The sequence below is a fragment of the Podarcis liolepis genome (assembly GCF_965112155.1).
Source record: "Podarcis liolepis genome assembly, chromosome: 13".
NCBI lineage: Eukaryota > Metazoa > Chordata > Lepidosauria > Squamata > Lacertidae > Podarcis > Podarcis liolepis.
The window spans coordinates 32546179-32571901 of NC_139573.1; the positions used below are offsets into that span (position 1 = coordinate 32546179).

Genomic DNA, 25723 nt, shown 5'->3' on the forward strand with positions numbered 1-25723 from the left:
CGTGAGACAAAAGAAGCTGGAAGGAAAGAGGAAACTTTGCACAATCTGGAAGAGATTGAAAGAAGGAAAGAGTGGTAAAGGAATTAAAACAAAACAAAACAAAAAACCTGAGAATAGGTGTGCGGGGAGAAGAAGGGCAGGCCTATGTGCAGGGAGAAGAAGAAAAGTCAAATCAAGAGGGAAATACGAGAGAGAGAAATTGGTTTTTTAATTTATGAAAGTGAGATTGGGAAGAGGTCAGCCGAATATTGAGAGGGAGAGAGTTTGCCGTGTAAGGGGCCATGAGAGAGAAAGCATGGAGAGGAAAAACAGCACAAGGGAATGCAGGCTTAATGAGAAGATTAGTATTTGATGAACAGAGGAACCGAGGACAGGAACAGGGAGAAAACAAGAAGCAATGAAGGGAGATAAGGAGTGAGATCATGACAAGACTGAAAGGTTAAAAGAAGACGTTTGAATGTGATATGGAACAATAGAGGAAGCTGGTAATGGGAAACAGATAGAAGTGAAACACTCCGAAAGAAAGAAAGAAAGAAAGAAAGAAAGAAAGAAAGAAAGAAAGAAAGAAAGAAAGAAAGAAAGGCCTAAATGAGTAGAAGGGTTGAAAACAGAGATAATAGGTTTAAAGTGAGAAATTGAAAACTAGACAAAACACTGCAGTACACAAGAGAAAATGACGGTCTGTATTAAAATTTTAGTATATTTTTTTTAAAAAAGGAATACAAATTTTGTAAATGTTATATGGCAAAAATGTGAGCAAACAAAGGGGCGGGGAACAAATCACTGGTAAGACCCAAATGCTTTGGCCACTTCCAACCCATACATATAAAACGCTACAATGCCACTTGAATAGTGTTATAAGAATTTTAAGGTCTTAGATATATAATAAATGTTCATAAATGTACCAAGCAAACATGTTGTTAGACTATTCCTCTCACAGAGCTACAGTTCTCTGAGGGGCTTAACAGTCAATCCTGGAGGAGCATCTCCACCCCCATCGTTCAGCCCAGACACGAAGCTCCAGCTCTGAGATCCTTCTGGCGGTTCCCTCACTGCAAGAAGTGAGGTTACAGGCAAACAGGCAGAGGGCCTTCTCGGTAGTGGCGCCCGCCCTGTGGAACGTCCTCCCGTTCGATTTCAAGGAAATAAACCACTATCTGCTTTTTAGAAGACACCTGAAGGCAGCCCTATATAGGGAAGTATTTAACGTTTTATTGCGTTCTTATATTTTACCGCCCAGAGTGGGTCAGGTGAACAGCATTTAAATAATAAAATTATTATTATCACTTATCCCTCTTCTGAGGGAAATCTGGAAAAACGGTAGCTCTGTGAGGGCAATGGCCTAACGACTCTCAGCAACCTTAGCACAGTGCAGCCCTCCCAGGATTCTTTAGGTGAAGCCATTAATGTCAAAAGTGGTATTGCAGCACTTAAAATATAATTTTGTGGATATGGCCTGTGCCCTGGATGTACAGTGGTACTTCGGGTTACATACGCTTCAGGTTACAGACTCCGCTAACCCAGAAATATTACCTCAGGTTAAGAGCTTTGCTTCAGGATGAGAACAGAAATCGTGCAGCGGCGATGCACTGGCAGCGGGAGGCCCCATTAGCTAAAGTGGTGCTTCAGGTTAAGAACAGTTTCAGGTTAAGAACAGACCTCCGGAACGAATTAAGTACTTAACCTGAGGTACCACTGTACCTGGATCCGTCCTGAATCTTCCAGCTTCACTGGGCATCCACGAGTTTTAGGGTTAGGAGCGAGAAAGAAACACTTCTCCACTGTTCTCCTTCTCCAATGCCATGCATGGCTTTATAAACTTCTGTCGCGTCGCCTCTTACTCCCCTCCGATGTCTTTGCCTGCCTCCCTCATTCCCCTTTCCAATGTCTTCATTCTCTCGCTCCCAGGCACTCGGCTCTTCTCTCCTCCTTCTTGCTCTCTTCCTTTCTTTTGGCCGCCTTCCCTTCCAGCAACCCAGAATCCTCCAATCCTGGCCTTTCTCCCTTCCTGCAAGTGGAGCTCTTCTTCACCTCCTCTGTCATCCGCTTGGCACCTTCTGCTGGTGTATTTAAACGCCTAATTAAAAACTCTACACTCTCGTTTTTTTCTCTCTTTAACAAGCAGGCGTCTTTTTTCTCTCTCTGTGTCTTTTACTTGTAACTCTGAAAGTGAGGTCTCTTGTTTCTTAGTGTGTGTATGGTGGGGTGGGGTACCTTGTTTTAATTCTGAGGGCCACATTCCTTTCTCAGGCAAGCTCCTGAAGGGCCACTGGTGGGCAAAAGTGGGTGGAACAACCAATATTCCTTTACCTTTCCACAGTGGGCTAGTTTCCATACATACTTGCATATATGCCTACACACACACACACACACACACACACACACACACACACACACAATGATGTGAAGCAAAAACTTACTGAGTTGGACCCATGGCATATTCCGTGTTTCTCACACTGCACTCTTATATGCACTTTCCTGGTAAATAAACACTGCTGGACTCCAAAGGGCTTACATCCGAGGAGAATTTGTGTAACGCTACAATGCCACTTGAATAGTGTTATAAGAATTTGTGTAAGATTATGCTGTGGGTTAAACCACAGAGCCTAGGACTTGCCGATCAGAAGGTCGGCGGTTCAAATCCCCGCGACAGGGTGAGCTCCCGTTGCTCAGTACCTGCTCCTGCCAACCTAGCAGTTTGAAAGCACGTCAAAGTGCAAGTAGATAAATAGGTACCGATCCGGCGGGAAGGTAAACGGCGTTTCCGTGCGCTGCTCTGGTTCGCCAGAAGCGGCTTAGTCATGCTGGCCACATGACCCAGAAGCTGTACGCCGGCTCCCTTGGCCAATAAAGTGAGATGAGCGCCACAACCCCAGAGTCGGTCACGACTGGACCTAATGGTCAGGGGTCCCTTTACCTTTACCTATGCTGGAATCCCAGTCTAACATTGGTGTGTTTTTAAAGAGTCCTTTCATACATGGTTTTTATCATCATTTAATTAATTCATTACTGTCCTGAGAGCACCCCCACCACAATCACGAGGCAGAATATGCTTTCAAAATTTAACATTATCATTTGTTTGTTCCTTCATTCAAAACTGTATTTGTATGATGCTTTTCCACACACACACACACACACACACACACACACACACAAAATTGCTCAATGCACTTCACAACAAAGGAAATATGAATGTAATTCAAAATCAAGCAGCACAAAAACATAATAGTAATAATTTTGTTATTATTTGTACCCCACCCATTTGACTGGATTGCCCCAGTCACTCTGGTTGGCTTCCAAGATAGATTAAAAACATAACAAAACATCAAACATTAAAAACTTGCCTATATAGGGCAGCCTTCAGGTGTCTTCTAAAAGTTGTATAGTTACTTATCTCCTTGGTATCTGATGGGAGGGCGTTCCACAGGATGGGCACCACTACCGAGAAGGCCTGGTTCTCTGTAACTTCACTTCTTGCAGTGAGGGAACTGCGATGTCTTCTAAAAGCTGTATAGTTACGGTATTTATCTCCTTGACGTCTGATGGGAGGGTGTTCCATATAATAAAACAATGACACAGTAGGAAATATAACAGCATACGAAAGCAACAGAAATTCAGTGCTATAGATATAACAAGGTTGCATTGACAACATCCAATCATAAAAAAAATAACAAGGGAGCTTGACAGTTTCACCATGGTCCTAGAAAAACCTCTCCTGTGATGTTGCTTACAGTTCCTCTCCCGCAGCAACTTTTTATGGGGCTTCCAAAGATAGGCAATGGGGTAGCTGGGAATATCTCTTCCACAATGTTGTTGAAAAGGATGGCCACGACTCTTAGCAGCAACTTGTTACGGATTGAAACAATGCAGCCAGGGAGCGCATGACATCAGTCGAGCCTGGACCAGCTTGTTTGTTAACAGCTAAGAAAAGAAAGCTGTGTTACATCAATCAGGCCATTGGTTCATCCAGCACAAGTCCCACACTGCTGTTTTAGGAGGCGTGGAGCCTGTAGGCACCTGAGCCACTGCGTCACTCCCAGGAGAGACATGTGGATCAGGTGCACTGCAGGCCCCAAGGTAAGTGCCGCAGGGGTGTAGGAAGGAGGTGGGAGGGTGCAGGCGTTGTATATGTGATATAACGTTGTGCCACCAGATGGCAGTGTGGAGTCCCATTTTTCTCTACCAGTTTTCCCTGTTTAAATGTACACTTTAAACTCAAATGCTTCTTTGATGTGTCTAGATGCAGCCTAAGTTCATCTAACTCAGACAAAGGCTTTCCCCACAGCTCTGCCTGAAGATGTATCTGCATCTCCCTCCACCCATCCTTTCTGAGATCCCTTTAAATGTTGGAAAATGACCACCATGTTTCCTCTCCCCACCCTTCCTCTTTATTCTCTCTTTTTAATATCATCACCATCACATTTATATCCTGTTTTTCCTCTGTGGAGTTGAGAGTCATTTATATGTTCTCAGTCCACTTCCCATCTAGGTCCAAACCCGCTCATCTTCAGAGATGGACCACAATTCATGGTTTCAGGGCCAGAACAAGACATTTTAGCACCTGAGGTGAACCACAAAATAGCACACACACATGCCAGGGAAGAAGATCTATATCAGGAACAATCCAATCCAAATAACTTTATTGTACTAGCCACTGGCCATGAGAAATCTGAATCAAAAATAAATACAAGCAAAAGGGATGTTGTTCCAGAAATAATAGTCTCTAGTGAGACCTCTGCGTTTCCCTTACAGTTCAGTGCTATATTGTCCAAGGTCTTCTTTCTGATCTTTTTGGCTGCCAAAGCAAAAAAGTGACTTTGTGAGTCACTGAAACGTTTACATTGCTAAGAAGCCATAGGACCTTCTCTGCCAGGGAGAGACATCTTTTCTGTATGGATGGATGGTAGGGCGAGAAATTGCCTGGGTCTGATACATAGCGGGCAATATAGTAAATAGTGCAAGATGTTTTCCACCTGTGTTGCCCAGATATACAGAATCTGTGTTTGTATGGTATCCTGCGGTATTGTCTGTCTAGGATGGGGAAGAGCATAGCTTGAAAATGACTCTGTAAAAGTGAATCTTAGTGATGCTGGCTGGAGATTCGGCAGGTAACTGGTTCTAAAATTAACCGTTTTTAGTAGGGGGAACAGGGGAGAGCATTTAGATGATTTGGTTGCTTTCAGATCACATAGTGATTCTGTCCAGTGACACCAATCCCTTAATGATAATTTGTCTGTCTATATAATCTCCTCTAACTCGTGGAAATAAGAGTTCAAGTTACGTTGGATGTTAGATTGACACCATCGGTTGTTCTCCAATTCCGCATAGCACCAGGCTGGCAAGCGCTCGCATGGCATGGAGGACAGTCTTTTCAGGTAATTAAATCAGCTGTACAGTCAGCTGTACCAGAGAGAATAAAGATCTACATTGGAAAGCCCATCCTCTTCGCAGTTTTGACTTCTGGATCCTTGAGTCACCTAGTAGCTCTCTGCTGAATCCTTCCCAGCTTGTCCCACAGTATACTTGGAACTGTGCTGTGCAGCGTCAATCACATAACTCCCAAGAGATGTCTCTTTCCCAAAGCCCAGCAGCTGATAACCAGGTACTGTGCTTTGCAGAGTCGATCAGAAACATTTCCAATGGGCACGTGTATATATTGGTGAAAATCTCGCTTCCTTATCCTGCCTTTCCCAAACCCCACCTCCAGCTCTGTATAGTTTCTCCTCCCTCCCTTCACTTCCCCAAACTCCATAAAGTCTCCCACTGCACATCTGAGCTCAGCTAAGCTGGCCTCGAGTGCTCTAGGGGTCAAAGGGTCGCTGTGGAGGCAGTGGGGGTCAGTGTATAGCCATCCCCGGGTCAATAGGCAACAGATCACACTCCGATTCCAAATCGGGACTTAAAGAAGACAGAGAAATGGGGGGATCCATTCAAGCTAATAACAACCTTGTCAATCAAAACAGGCAGGAGAAATACTGAGGAAGGAAGGAAGGAAAGAAAGAAAGAAAGAAAGAAAGAAAGAAAGAAAGAAAGAAAGAGGAAGAAGCCATACCCAAAGAGATAAGGGAGGCTTTGCATTTTACAACATTAGTCTTTAAAAATGTGTTGGCACTTTGAGGATAGTTTCAATTCTGCAGATGCCAAACAGTACACTTTCTTTTTGTTTCTGTTTTTTTTTTAAACCACAACTATAAAATCAAAAGAAAGTAAACAAGGACGTACAGATCTGCCTTATATGGGAATGCTGCATTATGATGCATAGGAAACAAGAATCATACTCCGCCCCCCCCCCCCCAATATTCTCCCTTTGGCTGACTTCTGTTAAAACATACAAAACTCATCAGTTCAACAATGATAGCAATGTCCTGAATTCTGGAAAACCAATTTACTAAATGTTGCACAATTTGTTTGAATTCTAAATTGCTTGATGCATTTAGACTGCCATTCTCAGAGCACTTATTAAGAAAAGTCCTGTTAAATCCAGTGGAACTTAACTTCTATTAAGGCATGTTTATTTCTCCATTTAGAACATATTTTAATAAAACATTTGTTACCTTTTCAGATGCACAGAAGCACCTAAAAAGAAACCAAGGCACAAAGCCTCAGTTAACTGGAGGGGATACAGTGATAAAGTGCATTCTGAATATAAGAAATTGGGAGTGGTGGATGGGAGAGAATACCGTGTGATGAAAGGAATATTCCCTTATGACAATTGAACATATGGTTTAGAAAACTTCTAAACTGTCTTCCCACCCAACCAGATGCAGGCAGTCAAGAATCCTGGACGAAGATGGAAGGGCGTTTTCACAAGTGATGCAAACATCTGGGGCAGCAAGTTCCATTTGTTCATCAAATTAAGAAGCAAGGTCTGTGTGAAAGCACTTGCAGAGACACATCTGTGTACGGATCTAAATTTTCATGATGGAAATAATAAAAAGGCACCATACATCTGGAAGTTCTCCTGCAAAAGCTGAACTGAAATGAATGGGAGTTGTGTGCAGGAGTGTGCCTGTTCAGGAGAACTCTCTAGCAGACTGGGCCCAAGGTTCAATAAGAAAATTAACAGGGTGTCGGGGGGGGAGGAATACATTTTCATCTGGACTGTCTCAGTATACAAAGCTGAGGAACACTACCTCTGAAGTGAATGTATTTTCCAGTCTATATAAGTTTTTCATTTTACGTACAGACATGGGAAATATGAAAACAAAGAGCCCCAAGGCGATCTAACGTGTCTCTTGTGAATGCAACCCAGGTAGTGGAGAGAGATCAGGACACTTTTAGGATTCTGCTGTAATTCAAGTTATGGAACAAAGATAACTTGTTAAAATCAAATTGATGATTTCAATGGAATAAAATGCCTCACCCGAAGCTTTGTATTCTCATCTGTCTGAGTTTATACACAGAAACCTCAAAATATGAAAACAAAGAGCCCCAAGGCGATCTAACGTGTCTCTTGTGAATGCAACCCAGGTAGTAGAGAGCGATCAGGACACTTTTAGGATTCTGTTGTAATTCAAGTTATGGAACAAAGATAACTTGTTAAAATCAAATTGATGATTTCAATGGAATAAAATGCCTTAGACGTTTCACCCGAACCTTTGCATTCTCATCTGTCTGAGTTTATACACAGAAACCTCAAAATACAATTTTCACCTGGAAAAAAAAAGTTGCAAAGAAAAAGGTCTGTTTTTATCATTCTTCATAATCTGCAAGCCTTCTCTTGCAAAAATAAATGTTTCTTTCTATAAGAAGCTGAGGCAAAGCTTTTTTTTTTTTAAGCAGAGAAACAAATCACTGTGTAATATGGAAAATGTCAAAGGGAGGCAGAAAAATGGTACAATTTTTCCCCCTGTCTTGAAGACTGATGCATGAATGTTTTTCCTTGGGAATGTACAAACTCATTCTTTTTAAAGGCGGGTTGCTATCATTCGGGGAAGGGAAGGCAGAATAAAGCTATTTCTGTTGGGAACTAGAGAAAAATACAGAAATGAATGAAGATAAAAATAAAATCCTATTGGAAAAAATGGGGGAGGGGACCCCACAGAATTTAATGAACATGGCTGGATTTTATATATATGGTAGAAGTATTTATGTTAGTTATGGAATTCGAATTGGTTATGGTAAGAAGCTGAGCTACATGGACACAATTAAGTCCCCCCTTTTATTCCCTTCAGGGGATCTATACAGTAAAGTTTCTCGGGTATACAGCCAATTGTTTATGAAATGGAAGAAAGGTGGTGGTGGTAGTTCACCCATATGCTATTTTGTCCCTAGCATGTGCACTTGGACTGCCTGAGGTTTCGTATGGGGCAGCCATCTCCATGCATCACACAGTTACTACTGGAAGCTTTTCCTCTTCCTGCCAAACGTTTTTGCACAACAAATCTAACGGATCCACCTTCTGAAATCCCTTTTCCAGGTGCAAGACTGCATTCAGCAACATCTGGACAAATAATGAGGCCATTAAACCTGATTTTATATATTCCAAGTTGATGTCAGCATTCAACCCATTTTGGATAGACACCGCAAGACATCCATTTAACCGTTAAGGAGGGCTGAATGCTGATATTCACGTTTTAAGACTGACCGAATTTTGTGATTGTGGATTTTGCAATGTAGCTTCCTCTCTCAGTGGGTGGGGGCGGGGGGACACCCGCAACACATTTAGGAGACTGTCCGTGTCCACAGTGGTGTGTGAAACCTTTGGCTTCACCACTTAATCATCACCCCCACCTCAGACGAAGCCTGAATATGTGTGAACTGCTATTCATCTCATAACTCCTGCCTCTCTTTTCCTCCCTTCCCCACTATCAAACTGCAGGCTGTAAGCTCCTTGGGGCAGGGCTCTCACCTAAATCTCCAGCTTTTTTGAGGGGTGTGTGCTTTATATTACTTTGCAAGGTGCCATGTAATTTGATGGCTCTATAACAGCAATTCATCAGCTGTCGGTCGTCTTGAGTCTTTGGACAATTCACCCATCTTGTCTTGGCATATTAATATCATCCAGACTCATTACATGTTTGGATACTCACTGTAGCAAACACATTACAATTCTAGTAATGAATTGTGTTGTGGGGTGCAACAGCCCAGAGAAGAGAGCTCTCATTTGGTTGAGCTAAGATAAAAATAAAAAGGTTTTACAGAGCAACCTTACACACATATTCTCTGAGGAGCAAATCTCATTCACACACATGAAGCAATTATATCTGAAACTCTCGCTCCTATATTAAGCATTCAGAGAACAGAGTGCCAGAGTGTCTTGATTGCCAAACTCATTTATGATTAATGTTGTTGCTGTTGTTGTTAAGTTTTTCTTGCCACCCTTCATAGGAAGATAGCAGAGTGGTTTACAACATAAAAACACACATATGTAACAAATGCAAAAGTCTCAAGGCCACAATCCTTTACTCACCTGGGAATGAATATCCTTGAACTCAATAGTACAGGATCGCATTGCAGATCCTGAAAAGGACTGCAATTCATTCTGAAAGTGCCTGCAGAACTGAATTTGATACTAAAAAGGACACTTGGCAAAGCTTTCAAACTACCATAGAGAGAAAGAGGGGGTGCATTTCAAAGCTTTCTCTAAACAGGGTTTTTATGTTAATTTTTAAAGCTTGGGCAAGTTTTTCCATTTCAGCTGAAGTTACCTTTCCCCCCTGTATGCGGGACGCAGGTGGTGCTGTGGTCTAAACCACTGAGCCTCTTGGGCTTGCCGATCAGAAGCTCGGTGGTTCGAATCCCTGTGATGAGGTGAGCTCTTGTTGCTAGCAGTTCGAAAGCACGCCAGTGCAAACAGATAAATAGGCACCGCTGCGGCAGGAAGGTAAAGGGCGTTTATGTGTGCTCTGGCACTCGTCATGGTCCTCTGTGTGCCAGTAGCGGTTTAGTCATGCTGGCCACATGACCCAGAAAGCTGTCTGTGGACAAACACTGGCTCCCTTGGCCTGAAAGCGAGATGAGAGCTGCAACCCTATAGTTGCCTTTGACTGGACTTAACCATCCAGGGGTCCTTTACCTTTACCTTTCCCCCCACCCCATGCACTTTAAGTCTCACCGCTTTGGCACAGTCTCCTCTGAACTGAAATGACATAGCTCAATGGAGCTTCCATGTACGGGCTGCGTATTTTCCTCCTAGCAATTCCCTTTTCCTTCTCTTCAAGCAAAATGCACGACTTCCTAACACCAGGCTTTGATATCCATGCAAAGCTTCCATTGGATCTAATGGCACCAAATTCCGTGTTAAGTGTTTACAGAGCTACAGCCTAAATCTTCAAGGTTTCATAACAAGAAAGTGCCCTCCTAGGAGAGGGAAACCTCAGGTGGGGAGAGACTGAATGCAGCCCTCCAGGCCTCTCTGTCTGCATTTGCCTAGCTAGAATGCCTCTTGCTTGCCTTGTCGGAAGTGTAGAAACTTTCTCATTTTTGCAAGGGTGCAATGTAGCCTACCACATGGGGGTACGCTTCACACCCCTTGCTCCACCCACTTTTCCTTATAGCCCTGCCCACCAGGGGCATGTAGCTCCTAAAAGGTTGCCAATCATGGCTGCCTTTAAAAAATAAATAAAAAACAAACAACAAAATCATAAGAAAGTAAACAAGGACATACAGATCTGCCTTATATGGGGATGTTGCATTCTGACACATAGGAAAAGAGAATGCGTTTCCCCAAAAAAGTTAATTCTCCTTTTCGCCTGCCTTCTGTTTTAAAGATACAAAACTTAACAGGTTTCCAATGGAGGAAATAAATAGATAAATCCCGACCCTGTTCTAAAAGCAGAGTTAACCAACCAAGGGATTGTTTCTTGGCTTACTTCTGATCTGAGGTTGTCAACCTGTGACTGAGCCGTACCTCTTCAGACAACGATCATGTCAGAGATAAGGCTATCCTGTATTTCCCCCCGATGTGAAGTTTTCCATGGGAAAGGGGTTTCATTTGTTTTTGGGGAGGTCTGGTATGGAAGAGCATTTGGGTATTATGAGCCACCCACCCTCACCCTCTGAAAATAGTCATAGGTTTTCCCAACTTCCTATGATTCCCATAATTATTAATTTTATTTCCAGAGTGCCCTTGCGTCCTGCACAAACCAAGTCCGAGTCATTGGGAATTCCCAGAAAGGTCTAAAAATTTTATCTGGGTGTTTTTGATGAACCTGGGGATGAGGGAGAACACTTTTCTGCTTCTCTGGAAAGCAATGTCACCGCAAACCACACTGGTATAACCTACCTGCTCTGGGCAAGTTCCAGACACGGAGCAGCTGTCCCTTTGGAATATCTTAGCAGAGAATAGTTTAGAAAAACGCCCTGCATTTGGCCATTTTAATTAACGCAAGAAAATGTAGACACAGTTTGAAGGGATGAAATTGGGGGTGGGGGGGGAGAGAACATGGAAGATGCAATGTTATTTTTTTTGATACTGAAATTGACCACATGTGTACTTTGTGCAGAACTCTGAACTGGAGGGTATTAAAAATAGCACAGTCGTCTTTGGCAAGATGCAGCTGCTTGCCTCAAGGTGATCTCTTTCAAAAAGGGAGATACATTTCACACGCATCTGAAACTTCCCTCATGTTGAAACTTCCCAAATCCAGCCCCGACAGCATTTTGAAGCTGAGTCTGACACCCAGCCACATCATGATGGATAAAAACTGTCCAGCAACTTCTTATTTATTTTTAAGTTCAAAACTTCTGGGACTTTCTCTCTACCTCATCCCTTATCCCTTTGACAGGAGGCATGCTTTTATAATATCCTGCAGTTGGGAATCGTTTATATAAAGTTCCAGGATATGAAACTTTTTGCATACCCATTCATGTGATGAAGAATGAGAAGGGAGATCCTGATCTATTGATAGATCTCCGGGAGATTTGAAGCAGATTGGAGATATTATTAATGGCTGGATGGATGGCACAGCCATCCCACCTTTTTCTCGAAGGAGCTCAAGTTGGCATACATGGTACTCTCCCTTCTCATTTGATCCCCACAACAACCCTGTGAGGTAGGTTAGGCTGAGAGGCAGTGACAGGTTCAAGGTCACCCAGTGAGATATATAGCTGAGTGCAGGGATGCCAACTTGAATAAGATATTGGGCTTGGGGGCAGGTAAGCACCGCTTCACAAATTGTATTTTTTGCTCTATAAGACTCACTTTTTCCCTCCTAAAAAGTAAGGGGAAATGTGTGTGCGTCTTATGGAGCGAATGCAGGCTGCGCAGCTATCCCAGAAGCCAGAACAGCAAGAGGGATGGCTGCTTTCGCTACACAGCGATCCCTCTTGCTGTTCTGGCTTCTGAAATTCAGAAATTTTTTTTTCTTGTTTTCCTCCTCCCAAAACTAGGTGCGTCTTGTGGTCTGGTGCGTCTTATAGAGCAAAAAATACGGTAATCTTTTGTGTGTGTTTTTTGGAGTATTATTTATTTATTAACATTCTTATGTTACATCGGTAAATGTTATCATATTACATCACAAGGTTTATTCTAAAATAATTTTCAGCATGTATACAAAGTTAATATACCTAAAGAAACAAGGACAAAAAACTATTCCGAAATCATATATGTACCAACACATTGGACTTCCTGTCTATCCCGTTGTATATTCCTTTGTTACAAATGAGTGTACTCTTATTATTCTATATTTCTTTACATTTTATCTAATACATTCCTATATCAATATGTACCAGTCTGCTGGCAGCAAATCCCAGGAACGTGCTGCCCTCTTGTGCCCCCGTCACCGCACTTCCACCTTGTTCCCAAAGCAGTCAGTCACTCCCCCTTTGTTCCTGATGTAGATCTTCTTTTTTTTTTATAAGTATTTTTATTACATTTTTTCCAGATAGAGAATATACAATACAAGATAAAGAAGGAAGATAAGAAAAGAAAAAAAAGAAAGAAAAACAATTTGTTTGTTCTATCGAACTTCCCCACATCTCCCGCACAGTGCAATCTTAACAATAAATTTATCAGCAAATTATAGCCTTGTTTCATGTGTTTCTTTTGTACTTTCAATTGCGTTTTAAGTTTAAATCACTTATTATCCATTTACTCTATAAGCAAACATATTATCATTTTTGGGCATTTAAACATTGATTCTTTCATTAATATTGTCTAATTTCATATATATTCCATTCTCTTTTGCTGGAGCTAACAATCCAAATCCTGCGAAATCCTATAATTCATATAACTTATAAAATTTTTGCAAATAGTCCTTAAATTTTTTCCAGTCCTCCTCCATTGCTTCTTCTCCCAGATCTCGGATCCTGGCAGTCATCTCGGCCAACTCCATGTAGTCCATCAATTGTGTTCCTGATGTAGATCTTCATCCCCCCCCCCCCCCGTTCTTGATGTAGGACTTCACTCGCCCCTTCTTCCCTGGCGGGTGGGTGAGGCACTGTTTCGTGGTTCGCCTCAGGTGCTGCAATGTCTTGAGTCAGCCCTGCCTATCTCAAATCAACTCCATATGTCGGGAACCCAGAAGCTCATGGACAGAGGCAGGGATTTGGGGAGCTGCGTGCAAATGGGAGCACAGTCCCAATTGGCCTGGAAACTGGGGACAAACTGCTGCTGGGGTGGGGTGGGGTGGGGGAAGGCCGGGGAGGCAGCTGTCGTGTGCATATGCCTCAGTCCCACCATACAAGTTGCACTACGACCCTTTCACGCCCATCAGTTAACTTGCAGAGCAGGAGTGTATTGATTGCCTCCCCTACCACAACAATCCTGTGAAGTTGGCAGCTATTGTTCTTATTTTACAGATGGAGGCAATGAGGCTTACAATAGTCCCCCCCCCCCCCCCGCTCCCGTAAAGGTAGAAATCTACTTGACGACCCATGTTTACCACAAATCTTAAAATCCCACTGCTTTTCAGCATGCAGCATTCTTCATGTTCGAGATTTTGTTCATCCTGACACAAACTCTGCAAAAAGAAGCGCCTCTCTTACACCCATTTAACAGACCAGAAGACTGACGCCAGGAGACTCAAACACCATCATTTACTTATTTATTATTGTTCCGTTTATATACTGCTTTTAAGACCAGCTTAGGCTTCTGAGCCGTTTACGAAGTATAAAAACCAGTCACACAGAAGTTAAAATATAAACATTCTTAATTAAAATACAAACCCAACAAATCCACAACTCAAGCAGTGTTTTAGACCACATTTCTCAAATCCAAAGTTATTGGAGCAGTCTATGTGGAGAGGTGCCTTAGCTGAGCACAAGAAAACCAGCTGGTGAGCCAGAGGTGAGGCACAATTGCTTTAAAAAGCTAAAACAATCTTAGGTTGCATAAAGTGAAGTGCAGTATCTAGATTACAAGAAGTAATCTAGCTCCATTTTGTTCTGTGCTGGTCAGGCAGGAATCTGGAGTGCCGAGTCTAGATCTCAGTGCCACATTTTAAGAAGCACACAGACAAACGGGAATATTGAGGGTGGATGGGGGCCTGGAAAACAACTCCTCTGGGACATGGCTGAAAGAGCTGGGAATGTTTAGCCTGATGAAGAGAAAGTTAAAGGGAGACATGGTCATGGCCCTTCACACATCTTGAAAGCCACCGTGGTATAGTGGTTAAGAGTGGTGGACTCATAATCTGGTGAACCGAGTTCGATTCCCCGCACCTCTGATCTAGTCTGACCCCTTGTAATACACGAACATGCAGCTGTCCATGATGGGGATCAAACCTGCGACCTTGGTGTTATCAGCACCACATTCGCACCAACTGAGCAGACTTGCTTTCTGCTGCTCCAGGGGGCAATGGGTAGAAATGACAGGGAAGCTTTAGACCAGGGGTCAGCAAACTTTTTCAGCAGGGGGCCAGTCCACTGTCCTTCAGACCTTGTGGGGGACAGGACTATATTTTGAAGAAAAAAAATGAACGAATTCCTATGGCCCACAAATAACCCAGAGATGCATTTTAAATAAAAGGACACATTCTACTCATGTAAAAACACGCTGATTCCCAGACTGTCCACGGGCCAGATTTAGAAGGCGATTGGGCCCCTGGGCCTTAGTTTGCCTACCCATGGTTTAGACTAAGCAGCAAGAGATTTCTAATGGCAAGAGATGTTCAACAGTGGAACTGCCTGCCTCAGGAGGTGGTGGACTTTTCATTCATTGGAAAGTGCAGGTCAGTTGGGCATCTGACAAGAGATTTGGTAGCTGCATCCTCCACTGAGCGAGGAGCAGGGTGGGGCAGGAATGATTCTGCGACTGATCACAGGAGTGTTTCCCCACCTCGATTTATGCACATATTTTGCTTTTCCTGTTTGATTTCCACCACTCCTTCAAGATCTAGTATAACTGGGAACTGAGAGACAGGACCTATGAACTATGCTGCCCCTGGGTTCAAATCATACCTCTGCAAAGACACTAGATGGTTTTGACAAGACAGTGATTAACCTCAGCATGTTCCATCTGTAATAAGGGTATAATAACACTGACTTACTGTTATGGGGTGCTTTCAAGGATGAGCAAGATAATGTTATAGTGAACACATAAAGCACTATATAAATGCTAAATACTACTGTGGTTGTATAAGTGTCATTGGAATCAACAGGGTGAATAACCCATCTAAACTTTGCAGGTTTCTCAGTTGTATAACTCATTCAAGCCACACCAAGGCCTGAAAACCACCACCATTCAGAATTTGGACTAATCTCTTGAGCTGCTGTGGTTAATGGACAATTTAAAGGGACACAGCACTTGTGCTGTTTTGGGTGGGATTCTTAATCCCAAATTCTGCATGCAAATTTGCCCCCACCCTTGCCCACCCACCAAGACTTTTGCAAGAAATGAGTGCATTTTAAAAGAACAAAGTTGTCACTCTCCGTATATTTTTTGGAATGCATGAAGAACAAACACGACGGCATAAGGAACTCTTTTAACACTGTTGCAAACATATGCAAGTCAGCCATTTCCATATGAAACACAGCAAAACTGAAATACGGGTGCATTGTTTGACTCTCTTTATTAAGAAACTTAACGAATTAATCGCAGTGAGTATGGCTTCATTTGCAGCTCCCATCTCAAAACCAGGTGAGCAGCCACACAATCCTATGTCCAGTCAAAATCGATGAACCTCACTCCAATGGCAGCAGCTTTAGGACTGGATCAAGGTTTAAAGGACACTGTAAAAACCCACCTTCCAGGTGAGCTCTCTGTTAAGGTGAACGTGAGCCTCCGGCATTGATGCTTCAGCTGTTCCCAAGTGCTTGCAGAAGGAGGGGGCTAAAATTTGACCCCAAGATCGACTGCAGAAAACTTTGGACAGGCGGGCAAAGAATCCTGTGGAATCCTCAGTTAACAGCCTTGGGAATGGTTTAAAAAAAAATTTGGTTTCCTTTAGCAACGGCCAAACGTGACAGGTCTATAAGGGAATGACACTCTCCTGGGGTAGATCTGGATTAGCACTGAAGAGTATGACAGCGAAGTAATAAACTCACACAAAACATCTCCTGCGGCACCCGAGGGCCATTTCATAAACTCTGCACAGGGGGCAAAGACAGGCTTCACGCAAGGGGACTGCACTCAGAGGCAGACAATCACAGCTCCCAGCAGAGGAGACCTGTATCATGCAGCCTTCACCGTATTCTCACACTTGCATGTTTTGAAGTACACACTTGAAGCAAACTTACAGGGAATCCGTCAACTCCCACCAAACAAAAGTAGCAGCAGCAATTCTTGGACCCTGAATTGGTCAGGACTGGCTTATTGCTACAGTCAAAATTGATGTGACAGATCTGTGTGTTCCAGCCCACATCTGTTCTGAACACAAAGAACGGGGTGGCGGTCCAGTTTTATAAATGTCTGACCAGAGGAGAGGAGCTGAACGTTACCTTCTTGTGTGCATTGCTCCAAGCTGCTCCCCACCGCCAGCCAGGATCACCTCTTGTATTGGAGCCCAGCTGCATGCAGAAAAGGGGAATCTGAACATCGGTCCCTTGCCTGTGCATCCCCCGCTGTTTCATTCTGTTTAATATCCACTTGCTTTCTCTGTGCATGGGGCATAGTTGGGTTTTGACACACAGACCTGCTCCCATCACGTCCAGTTCGATCCCTTCGTAGGTAGCAGTCATTGCTCTCCGTGCACAGAAAAGTAGGCTGTCCTGAATTGTGTGTTGGCAGAAGCTCCCCAGGGTGAGAGCGGCTCTATTAAACACATACCAAGCATGCAGGTTGAAATCAAGGACGGCTACAAGTGCTTCAGTTGTGGTGGGGCAAAACCTTGTGCTCAGACGTGCATTTGAAAGTGTGCACAATTAAGAGAGCCAGGGGGAAGGGTGCATTTCTCTAACTGCCTGTCTCCAAAAGTACAAATTACAAGGGTTCTCTCTTTTTTGAAAAGGAAAACAATCCCTTCGAGTGTATGGCACAGCCACAGAGGAAGCTCTCCTGCACAAAATGCGCTGAAATAAGATGGCACTGCAAAAGTATGCACATTTCAGGAAGGCTTGTGCAGGAGACCTTCCCAGAGGATTCTGCCCACCGTGAGCAAACCAGCATCCCTCCACCCTTGTTTAACTTTGATTAGGCTGCCTGCAATTTGAGCATTCAGTGGGAATAAACAAACAAACAAAAGCCCGATCAGGGATCCTCCTCTTCACATCTGCAAAAAGGAGTGGGGAATCTTATTTTAAGATGCCCATCCAAACCTCTGTGTCGTGCAACAAGTAGAACCCAAATGGATGAAAGAGTCAAACATGAACACATACACATACGCAAACACACAAACAGAGAATTTTCTCTTCTGGGAGAACTAGAGGTGGATTTTTATTTAGGGGAACGTGGTCATTTTCTTAACCAATTAAATATTTCTGAAATCTTTATCTTTGTTAATGGCATAAAGGCATCTCCCATTTATTTCCGTTGGGGTTTTTAAAAAAAGCAGTAGAAACAAAAGTCAGAGGTTTTGGGTCACTGACATAATTGATGAGAAATACATGCAAATAAGGTCACATGCCCCTTACTTCAAATCTCTCCCTTCTTCTTTTGCGCAACTCATAAAGTTGTCAGCTATCAGGGACTCCTCCAATGGTTTGGTATAATCCTAATCCAGTGTTTCAAATTTTAAAGATTGTGTTCCTAGCCACTGCCATCCCTGCCCTAAACACACAATTTGCTTGGAAGCTAATAGTGCAAATCAATAAATATGTACTAAGAAGCAAATCTCATTGACTCCTGAGAGCCCTCCTCTCAGGTAAGTGGGGACAGCCCAGGCCTTGTTGACTGAAATGAAATTCCTGCAAGTAAACATACATAGTACGTATTGTATCCTTAAGGAGAAAATATTTCCAAGGGAAGGACAAGCTACAGGATGACAAATTTTAATAAGTGTTTCAGTTTGCGGTGATTGGAACTGCTGCGTTTTTCAGTTTGTGAATTCTTGAGAAAAAGAGATTCAGATTTTTATTTTTGCAAAACATATAGCAAGGTCAACATTAATAGCCGCATTCCAAATAGCAACATGTTTTTTTTATCACATAGCTCACTTTATCCTGAAGGTTGGTGAATTCCGTTTGGTTTATTGTTGTTGTTGTTTTTTTACAACAACAAAGCGCTGCTGAATTCAGATCCAATCTGGGGATGTTAAGTCCCCATATCAAATCTGCATTGCTGGGCTGGGTGGGTGGGGGGCAGATCCCATTACAAAGGGACACAACAACATGGGTAACAATAGCAGAGAAAAGGGGTCAGATACTGAACTGAATAAAAGATATAGAGGAAGGAGTGGTTGGATAATCATGATGTACAGAGATAGGCAGCGTGGAATAGATATGAGAGACAAGGAGAGAAAGCAAAGACAAAACTGATGAGGTATGGTGGAGGGACAAAAACTGGGGAGTTCTGCACCTAAAGACAATTTTACACAGGGAACCCCCCCCCAAAGGTCACACTTTTCCTCCGAGTCCATTTTACCAAATCAGGAGTAAAAAAAGGGAAGGGTACAGTGCAGCAGAAGTTCTCCTGCGCAAACACCACCACCCCCAATTTTAATAAATGGACATTGTGCAGGAGAACTTCCCATTGGATTGTGCCTTCACAGAGGTATAAATCAATGACTTAAGATCAACTTCCGAAACAAAAACTTTTTTTTTTTTTTGGCAATACATGCAAAGAAATCATTTCCCTCAGAGGATGTTTTAAAGAAAGGTAGAATTAAATGAAAGAACGTAGATTAGTGGAAAGGGAAAGCATGCATATAAATTTAGCAGCAGCAACAACAAAAGGATGCCGCCTTCCCACCGGAAATCGTCAGGCTAACTTGAAGAGAAACAGTACAGGTAAACAATGGGCGGAAAGGTGTTTAGCTGTGTACTGGATTGTGGCCCCTGGCTCCTTTCCAGAGAAGTCAAGGAGAAGCAGAGGGTTACATCATGCCCACCGCAGAACACAAGAGCAGCTGCAACACCCATTTCCTCGTAGAGGCAAAAGCGCGGAATTACCCATGTGCTACAAAAGGGTTGGGATCTGCAGCTCCTTGTTCTTTGCTCAACAGCCTTCTTCACACTTGGTACGGAAAACGCACATTTGGAAACCTGTTCTGGCACACCAATTACGTTGGCCGCCCCAAGATCTACAGATGAAGGGGGGCATACAAATTTAATAAAATTAATGAATTAATGGTACCTATACATCTACGCATCCTGCCCGGCATTGGACAAAACTGTTGCTTAAGCATCCTGACGGTTATGATACCCTGAGCATAATATATATATATTTACTTGAAAGCAAATTCCATGGAAATCAGTAAAAGTCCACCTCCAAGAATTGACAAAGGAAGAGATTCAACTTCAAAAGACCAGATTGCAAACTAGCTTTCATCAGGCACAATTTTATACAGAAGCGAATATAGCTGGTTATTTTATATAAAAACAGGATCAATAATCATTTCTGACCCCACAGAATGGAACGAACTACGATTCTTTGATCTCGGTTAATTCCGACAACCTGTAGGCTTAACAGAGGCAAATGCGAATCATATGCAAAAACTGTATATCAATGGCACTTGACACCTTACAGACTGAACAGGATTTATAAGACATATACACATCAAAGTGGAGAGCATTCATAGACAATGCTGAACTTTTTACATGTCTGGTGGGAAACTCCCTATGTTTTTTCCCTTTTTCTTTTTTAATGGGCCGGAAAGAGATTTTATGGAATATTTAGAAGAGAAATAGAATCAAACCTGCCCTTTCAATTCCAACGCAATTGTGGCTTGGATATTTCAATAGCTAAGACCAAGGCTTTGTTTGTGAATCTTTTGTACAGCAACTTGTTTACTGGCAAAATACAGGAAATCACCTAAGATGCTTAATTCAGCTGAATGGTTGCAAATGCAATGGGCCATTGAATCAACTGAGAAGTCTAGAACATACCACAGAGAGCTGAATTTGAAAACATTTGGTCAGTCGTTATGTAGCAGTGTAGGAATGAAAAGTGTGGAGGTATCTTTTGTACCTCACTACCAATTTTAATTTTAATTTTTTTTTGGGGGGGTGGGGGTGGCGGAAATGGCAGTTGTGAAAAGATACAATTCCATGTAAGAACAAAAACCTTTCTTACTCCAAAGAAAATAAGCTGGTTTTTCACTCTGTTTATTTTATTTGTCAAATCTCTTTACATACTGTTTTGAGCTAGAAAATGCAACCCACAGATTTTTACATAAAACCCACAGAATCAGTGCCCTTAGTTCTTGCGCAGCTCCCATTCACTTCAAATGACATTGGAAATGGACAACTTCCTGCTGTATTGCGACACATATATTGTTATAAGTAAGTAACAAAACGGTTGCCTCCCCAATACTCTCCTTTTTCTTAAAAAAAAAAAAAGGTGAGGACTCAAGAAGAGCTCATTAAAAAACACAATTCATTCAGAAAGCTGGTGAAAGGAAGAAAACATACCTGGGAAAGGTACAAAGAGACAAAAGATTCATGGGGGGAAAACAATAATAAAAGATGCTTAAATAATAATAATTATGTTATAGAGGGTGTAATTATTGCAGAGCAAAAAAAAAAATTGATCTGGTTTTTAAAAGAGCAAGCCATTCTTGTGTGAACTGATGGGTGCCTGTCATTCTTAAGCTTAGCCAGGGTTTTTTAAAATAAAATTCTAAAGGCTATCACCCTCTCCCCACTCCAAAAAGGATTCATCAAAGAAAATTATATTTGCCTCCCAATAAAGCTGCTTTTTAAAAAAGCCTATGACAATATATAATCCTAGCTAGAGATTTGGCAAGTGGGGGAGGGGGGCCTTCAAATGTAATACAGTTGGCAAGTATTAAAACATTAAAAACGTTTGATGGGAATATCCGATACTGCAGATTTTATTTTATTTTTTAATGTAAAAGCAGTACTTTGAAAAGACTGCAGAGATTGTGTAGAGAGCAACGGCAGGGAAATGTCTGTATGGCTACATACGTAGGCACATACATAAAAATCTTTTCACAACCTCCGCCTCTCAATTCACATGTATATACGAAGCTCCTCTTACTTCTTTGGACAGTGTCAGATCGACTCTTAAATGAAAGGGGGTTTTTTATATGAGGGTTTTACGTGGGGGTGGGGGTGTGTGTTCGATGTTGGGGGTTTTATGACATCACCAGGTTAAAGTACCCAATCAGCTCGCGCTCTGGAGAAAATTATTTCGTGGGGTGTTTCCTATAATATACTGTACTTCCAAGTCTGTCTTGAAGAAAGAAGCCAAAGGGGGGTGGGGGAAAGGTGGACATGACAAGGATTTTGGTGTGCAACCTGGGTGCTTTTAAAAACCTCTTTTCCGGAGCGTGGTTTTTTTAAAATGTGTGTGCTACTGTCTCTCTTTTTCTTCGGCTGTGGACTTCATTGGTTTTAAAGATCTATCTGCAAATTCAAAGGAGAGCTTTTTTTTACAAAAAAAAAAGAGGCACGCTGAGAGGGGGGAGATTCCTTGTTTCTCCCCTCCCTCCCCTCCCCACCAAGCACACACCGCCGGACTAAGATAGGAAAGGTACCAGGAGGAGGGAAAGGACCATGGCAAGACCACAATCTTCTCCTTTGCAACCCTCTCTGGATTTCTAGAGTGGAGCAAGAAAGAAAGGCAGCGAGAAAAGGCGGCTCTGGAGCCTCAAGGGATGCCTTCGAAAGGAAAATTCATCACTCAACGGCGGCGGGTTGATTTTGGGGGGTAGGAGGGAGCATGAGGAGGGGTTGGGAGAGGAACCCCTCTTTCTAGCTCTCCCCTCGCTGGTGGCTGCGAAGCCCCCCCTTTTTTTACGAATAAGCAGATAAACAAACATGTTCCTGACCTGCGGGATGGCTCCTGCCGCCGCCACCGTGGATTACAATGGAGATTTCCAAGCTGGCTACCAGGAAATCGACGGCATCACTTTGGGCTACTTGCAGATCAACGGCACGCGGATGTTCGCCCTGACACAGGTCTTCAGCGACCTGTTTAAGGACATCCCGAGGGCCACCGTGAGCAAGAAGATGGAAAGCCTCAAGATCCAGAGCCGCCGCTGCGACCTGAAGGAGCTGCGCACCCTCAAAGCCATCCAGTCCGTGCCAACGCGCGCCGTCAAGTGCTCGCTCATCTCCAAGGCGGACCTGGAGGCCCTCTGCACCTCGTGCAAGGCCCTGGCCCCCAGGAAGAGGAAGAGGAAGAGGAAAAGCAAGAGGAGGGAAGCCGGGGACCTGTTCAACCGGCCCCGGTTACTTCCCGCGTACAGCGCAGCCGACGGCGCCTTTCGCGCCAACGTGGGTGCCGGCTGCGCCAAACGGGACGCGCTCTTAGGGGCCCCGTTCGCCAGAGGCTACGAGAAAGCCGCGCCGCTGCCGAAGAGCTACAGCCGCAGCGGCCGAGAGCAGCTCCTGGCCGGCGTGCTGAGCGCTTACCCCGGCGACTTGCAGCTCCTCCACTCGGCCGTCAGGGCGCACGGCACCAGCCAAGCGCCCGGCGAGGCGGAGGCCGGGCGCACCAAGCGCTCGGCTTGCGGGTGCCTGGGCAAGGAGAAGGGTCGCTCGGCATCCTTCGCGGGCCCCAAGAGGCAAGGCACATCGGCCGGCTACTCCAGCGACTCGGATTCCAGCGGCGCGTCCAGCCCGGCCAGCTCCAGCGACTCCTCGGAAGAGGACGACGAAGAAGACGACGACGACGAAGAGTCATCTTGCAGCAGCGAAGAAGGCAGCTCCTCCGGGTCGGAAAGCAGCTCCCTGTGCAGCGGGGACTCGGTGCAGAGTACCCGCTACAGGCAGGCGGCGCTTCCTCGGCTCCCACCCCAAGCTGCCTCGCCTCAAGCCCTCTCGGGCGTAGCCAAAGCCTTGCGCCCTGACCCGAACTTACTCTTCTGGGCCAGGACGCTGCGCGCCTCCACTTTGGAAAGTTTCAAGCCGGCTCCTACCACCGCGCCAAAGGTGCCCCCGCGTGAGGACCCGGAACCCCGAGTAAAGCAGGAGGCGAGGAGCTCTCCCGTCTTCCCTGCCCGTCCCAGCAGCCCCAGCGAAGGCCCGCAGCCAAAGAGAGGCTTTCGGGAAGCTTCGGAGTCGTGCGCCCCGGAGCGCGAAGACTTCTCCAAGGACTTCCTTTGCTCCAGTGAGGACCTCCGCGTTGGCGAGCCGGACAAGGCTGAGGAATCAGCTCTGCACCAGGACTCCAAGGAAGAGTCGGGGAGGGAAGCTCAATTCGACAGGCTTATCAGGCAGTCCAAGCTGTGGTGCTACGCCAAAGGCTTCAATGTAGACGGGAAAGGTTTGCGCAGGGCCGAGCAGGCCAAAGGGAGTTCCTCCGCCTCCAGAGCCGGCCTCCTCAGCCTGGCCAAAAGCGGCAGCGACTTAGAAAGGAACGCTAAACGCAGGCGTGCCGAGCAGGAAAGGCAGGCCAAAGGGAGGCCCCCAAAGATTTCGAGGAAGACGACCAAAAAGGGGGCCACGCCGCCTTGCAAACGCTTGCTCCACACCAGCCCGGCTCCCGCCAGGAATCCGTTTTCTTTGATGGGTACCTTTCCCTGTACGCCCGCTTTGGTCGTCGGCTCTGATGGGGATCTGTGTCCTGCGTCCTCTCTGTGCGTAAAAGACTCGTGCGCCCTCTCCAAAACGCACCCGCTTTGGACCTGGCAGCTGGGGGGCAATGCCATCCCCGTGCCCCCCAGCCTGAAATTCCGGGGATACCATTTAGAGGACTTCTAGATGGAGGATATAAGCTGGTTTACGTGCAACAGGTTGACTTTTTTTTTTTTTTTGATGGGGGACGAAACGAATTGAATATGTAGCCAAAAAAGAGAGAGATGGAGAATCTGATATTGCAATCTGAAAAAAAAATATTTACTCGGCTGTAACATTTTTTGTTTCAGTGGCCTTTAATTCCAAGTAAGTGTGTTGGTGACAGCAGCTTGTGATCTTAAAACACAGTTGCTTAGAAGTAGGTTCTACTGAAATCAGTGGAACTTATTTTCAAGTAAATGTGTTAAATAAGGGTAGGAAGAGATCCGACTTTCCAATCATGATTACTTTTTTTTTTTTAACCCTCAAGGATGCCTTGACAAATGGAATTTCTGGCATTCCTTTACTTTAAAAAGAACAAAAGCTTTGTTTTAAAGAGCTTTCTCATTTCTCACTTTCTTCAAAAGATCCCACAACTTCTGAAATGTTGAAATTTGAACCTTGGTTGGAAGTAGGCCTCAAGTGTGGAGCAACTGATGATTTAAAATGAAAAAAAAACCACGCACACAAAAAACACAGCAGTACTGAAAGAGTGTAAAAGAGGTTGGAGAACAAAATTTGGTGTTGTGTAATAATAAAAAAAAGATATTTATGGTTGCAATACTTTGGCTTAATATGCCCAACATTTTAATATGGGGAGGGCAGAAAAGGTCTGTTGGGGGGGGGGAAGACACAAAGGAAGTTTGGGGCATAGCTGACCTCCCCCTTCCTTTTAATCTGGAGTGGTTTGCTCCATGCAGAGAAATTTAAAAGAGTTGTGGGTGTGTTGTGAGGAATGAGAAAGTTTCAAGGCAGCCTCCCCTCCCCCTCCCCAGTGAAAGACCCTTCTCTTCTCCCCCTCCCTCATTTGCCAAGTTAAAAGTATACTCCCCTCCCCTCCCCCACCTTTCTTCCTTAATTTGGAAGAGAAATGGCATGGCCTTTCAACCACCGCACATTAAACTCATCAAAGCATCACTCCCCCCCCCCCCCCAGCCTCCATCCGTTTCCTGATTAAAACTAAAGCAAGACAAAAGTGACTGTTTTATCCCCAACAGCAGAATTTTGCAAGGGGATTTTTCTTTTTTGGTAGAATGGAATTTCTTTTTCTTTTTGCCTGAATTTGGGATAGTGTGTGTTGAATGGTGCAAAAAGTGATTTTAAGCAAAATTAAGTATATTCTACTGTCTACTGAAAAGGTGCAGAAGTGGGAGACGCAACTTCATTTGGGAAAAAGAAAAATAAATAAATCCCTGATCTTGCTTGAGCCAGAAGAAAGAAAGGGGGGGAGAGAAAAGGGTTACTTGAAACAGTTGTGTTTTTTAAAAAGGAGGTTGTTGTTTGTTGCCTAATAGAACCCTGACTTTTAAGTAGCCTTCGGTAACATTCTGTTTATTTAAAAATTTACTGGAAAAAGAAATTGGATCCAGGGGCAAATTTGCAATGAAATGCAGATGGACAATTTGATCTCCAAAGTGGAATGCAGAAAAAAGAGATTCTCCCCCTCCCCACCACCACACTGTCAGAGGAAACTACACCCCCTCCCTCCCTGATACAAACAAAT

At 44.0% G+C, this 25723-nt stretch overlaps 1 protein-coding gene and 1 long non-coding RNA gene across 2 annotated transcripts in view; one reads left to right on the top strand and one right to left on the bottom strand.

The window, feature by feature from the left end:
* Positions 1-2283: 2283 nt before the first annotated feature.
* LOC310690908 lies at positions 2284-22346 on the bottom strand. The gene is made up of 3 exons (XR_014518274.1): positions 22272-22346; positions 2924-3921; positions 2284-2538 (listed from the first exon to the last, which is right to left on the bottom strand). It is a non-coding gene; the product is annotated as an uncharacterized lncRNA (long non-coding RNA).
* The window catches only part of EPOP (elongin BC and polycomb repressive complex 2 associated protein), a 40208-nt gene continuing 30788 nt past the window's right edge, over positions 16304-25723 (top strand). The window contains exon 1 of the mRNA XM_083469819.1: positions 16304-24179. Coding sequence (XP_083325945.1) covers positions 22261-24147 — 1887 coding nt within the window. The 5' untranslated portion in view covers positions 16304-22260 and the 3' untranslated portion in view covers positions 24148-24179. The remainder of the gene's footprint in view (positions 24180-25723) is intronic.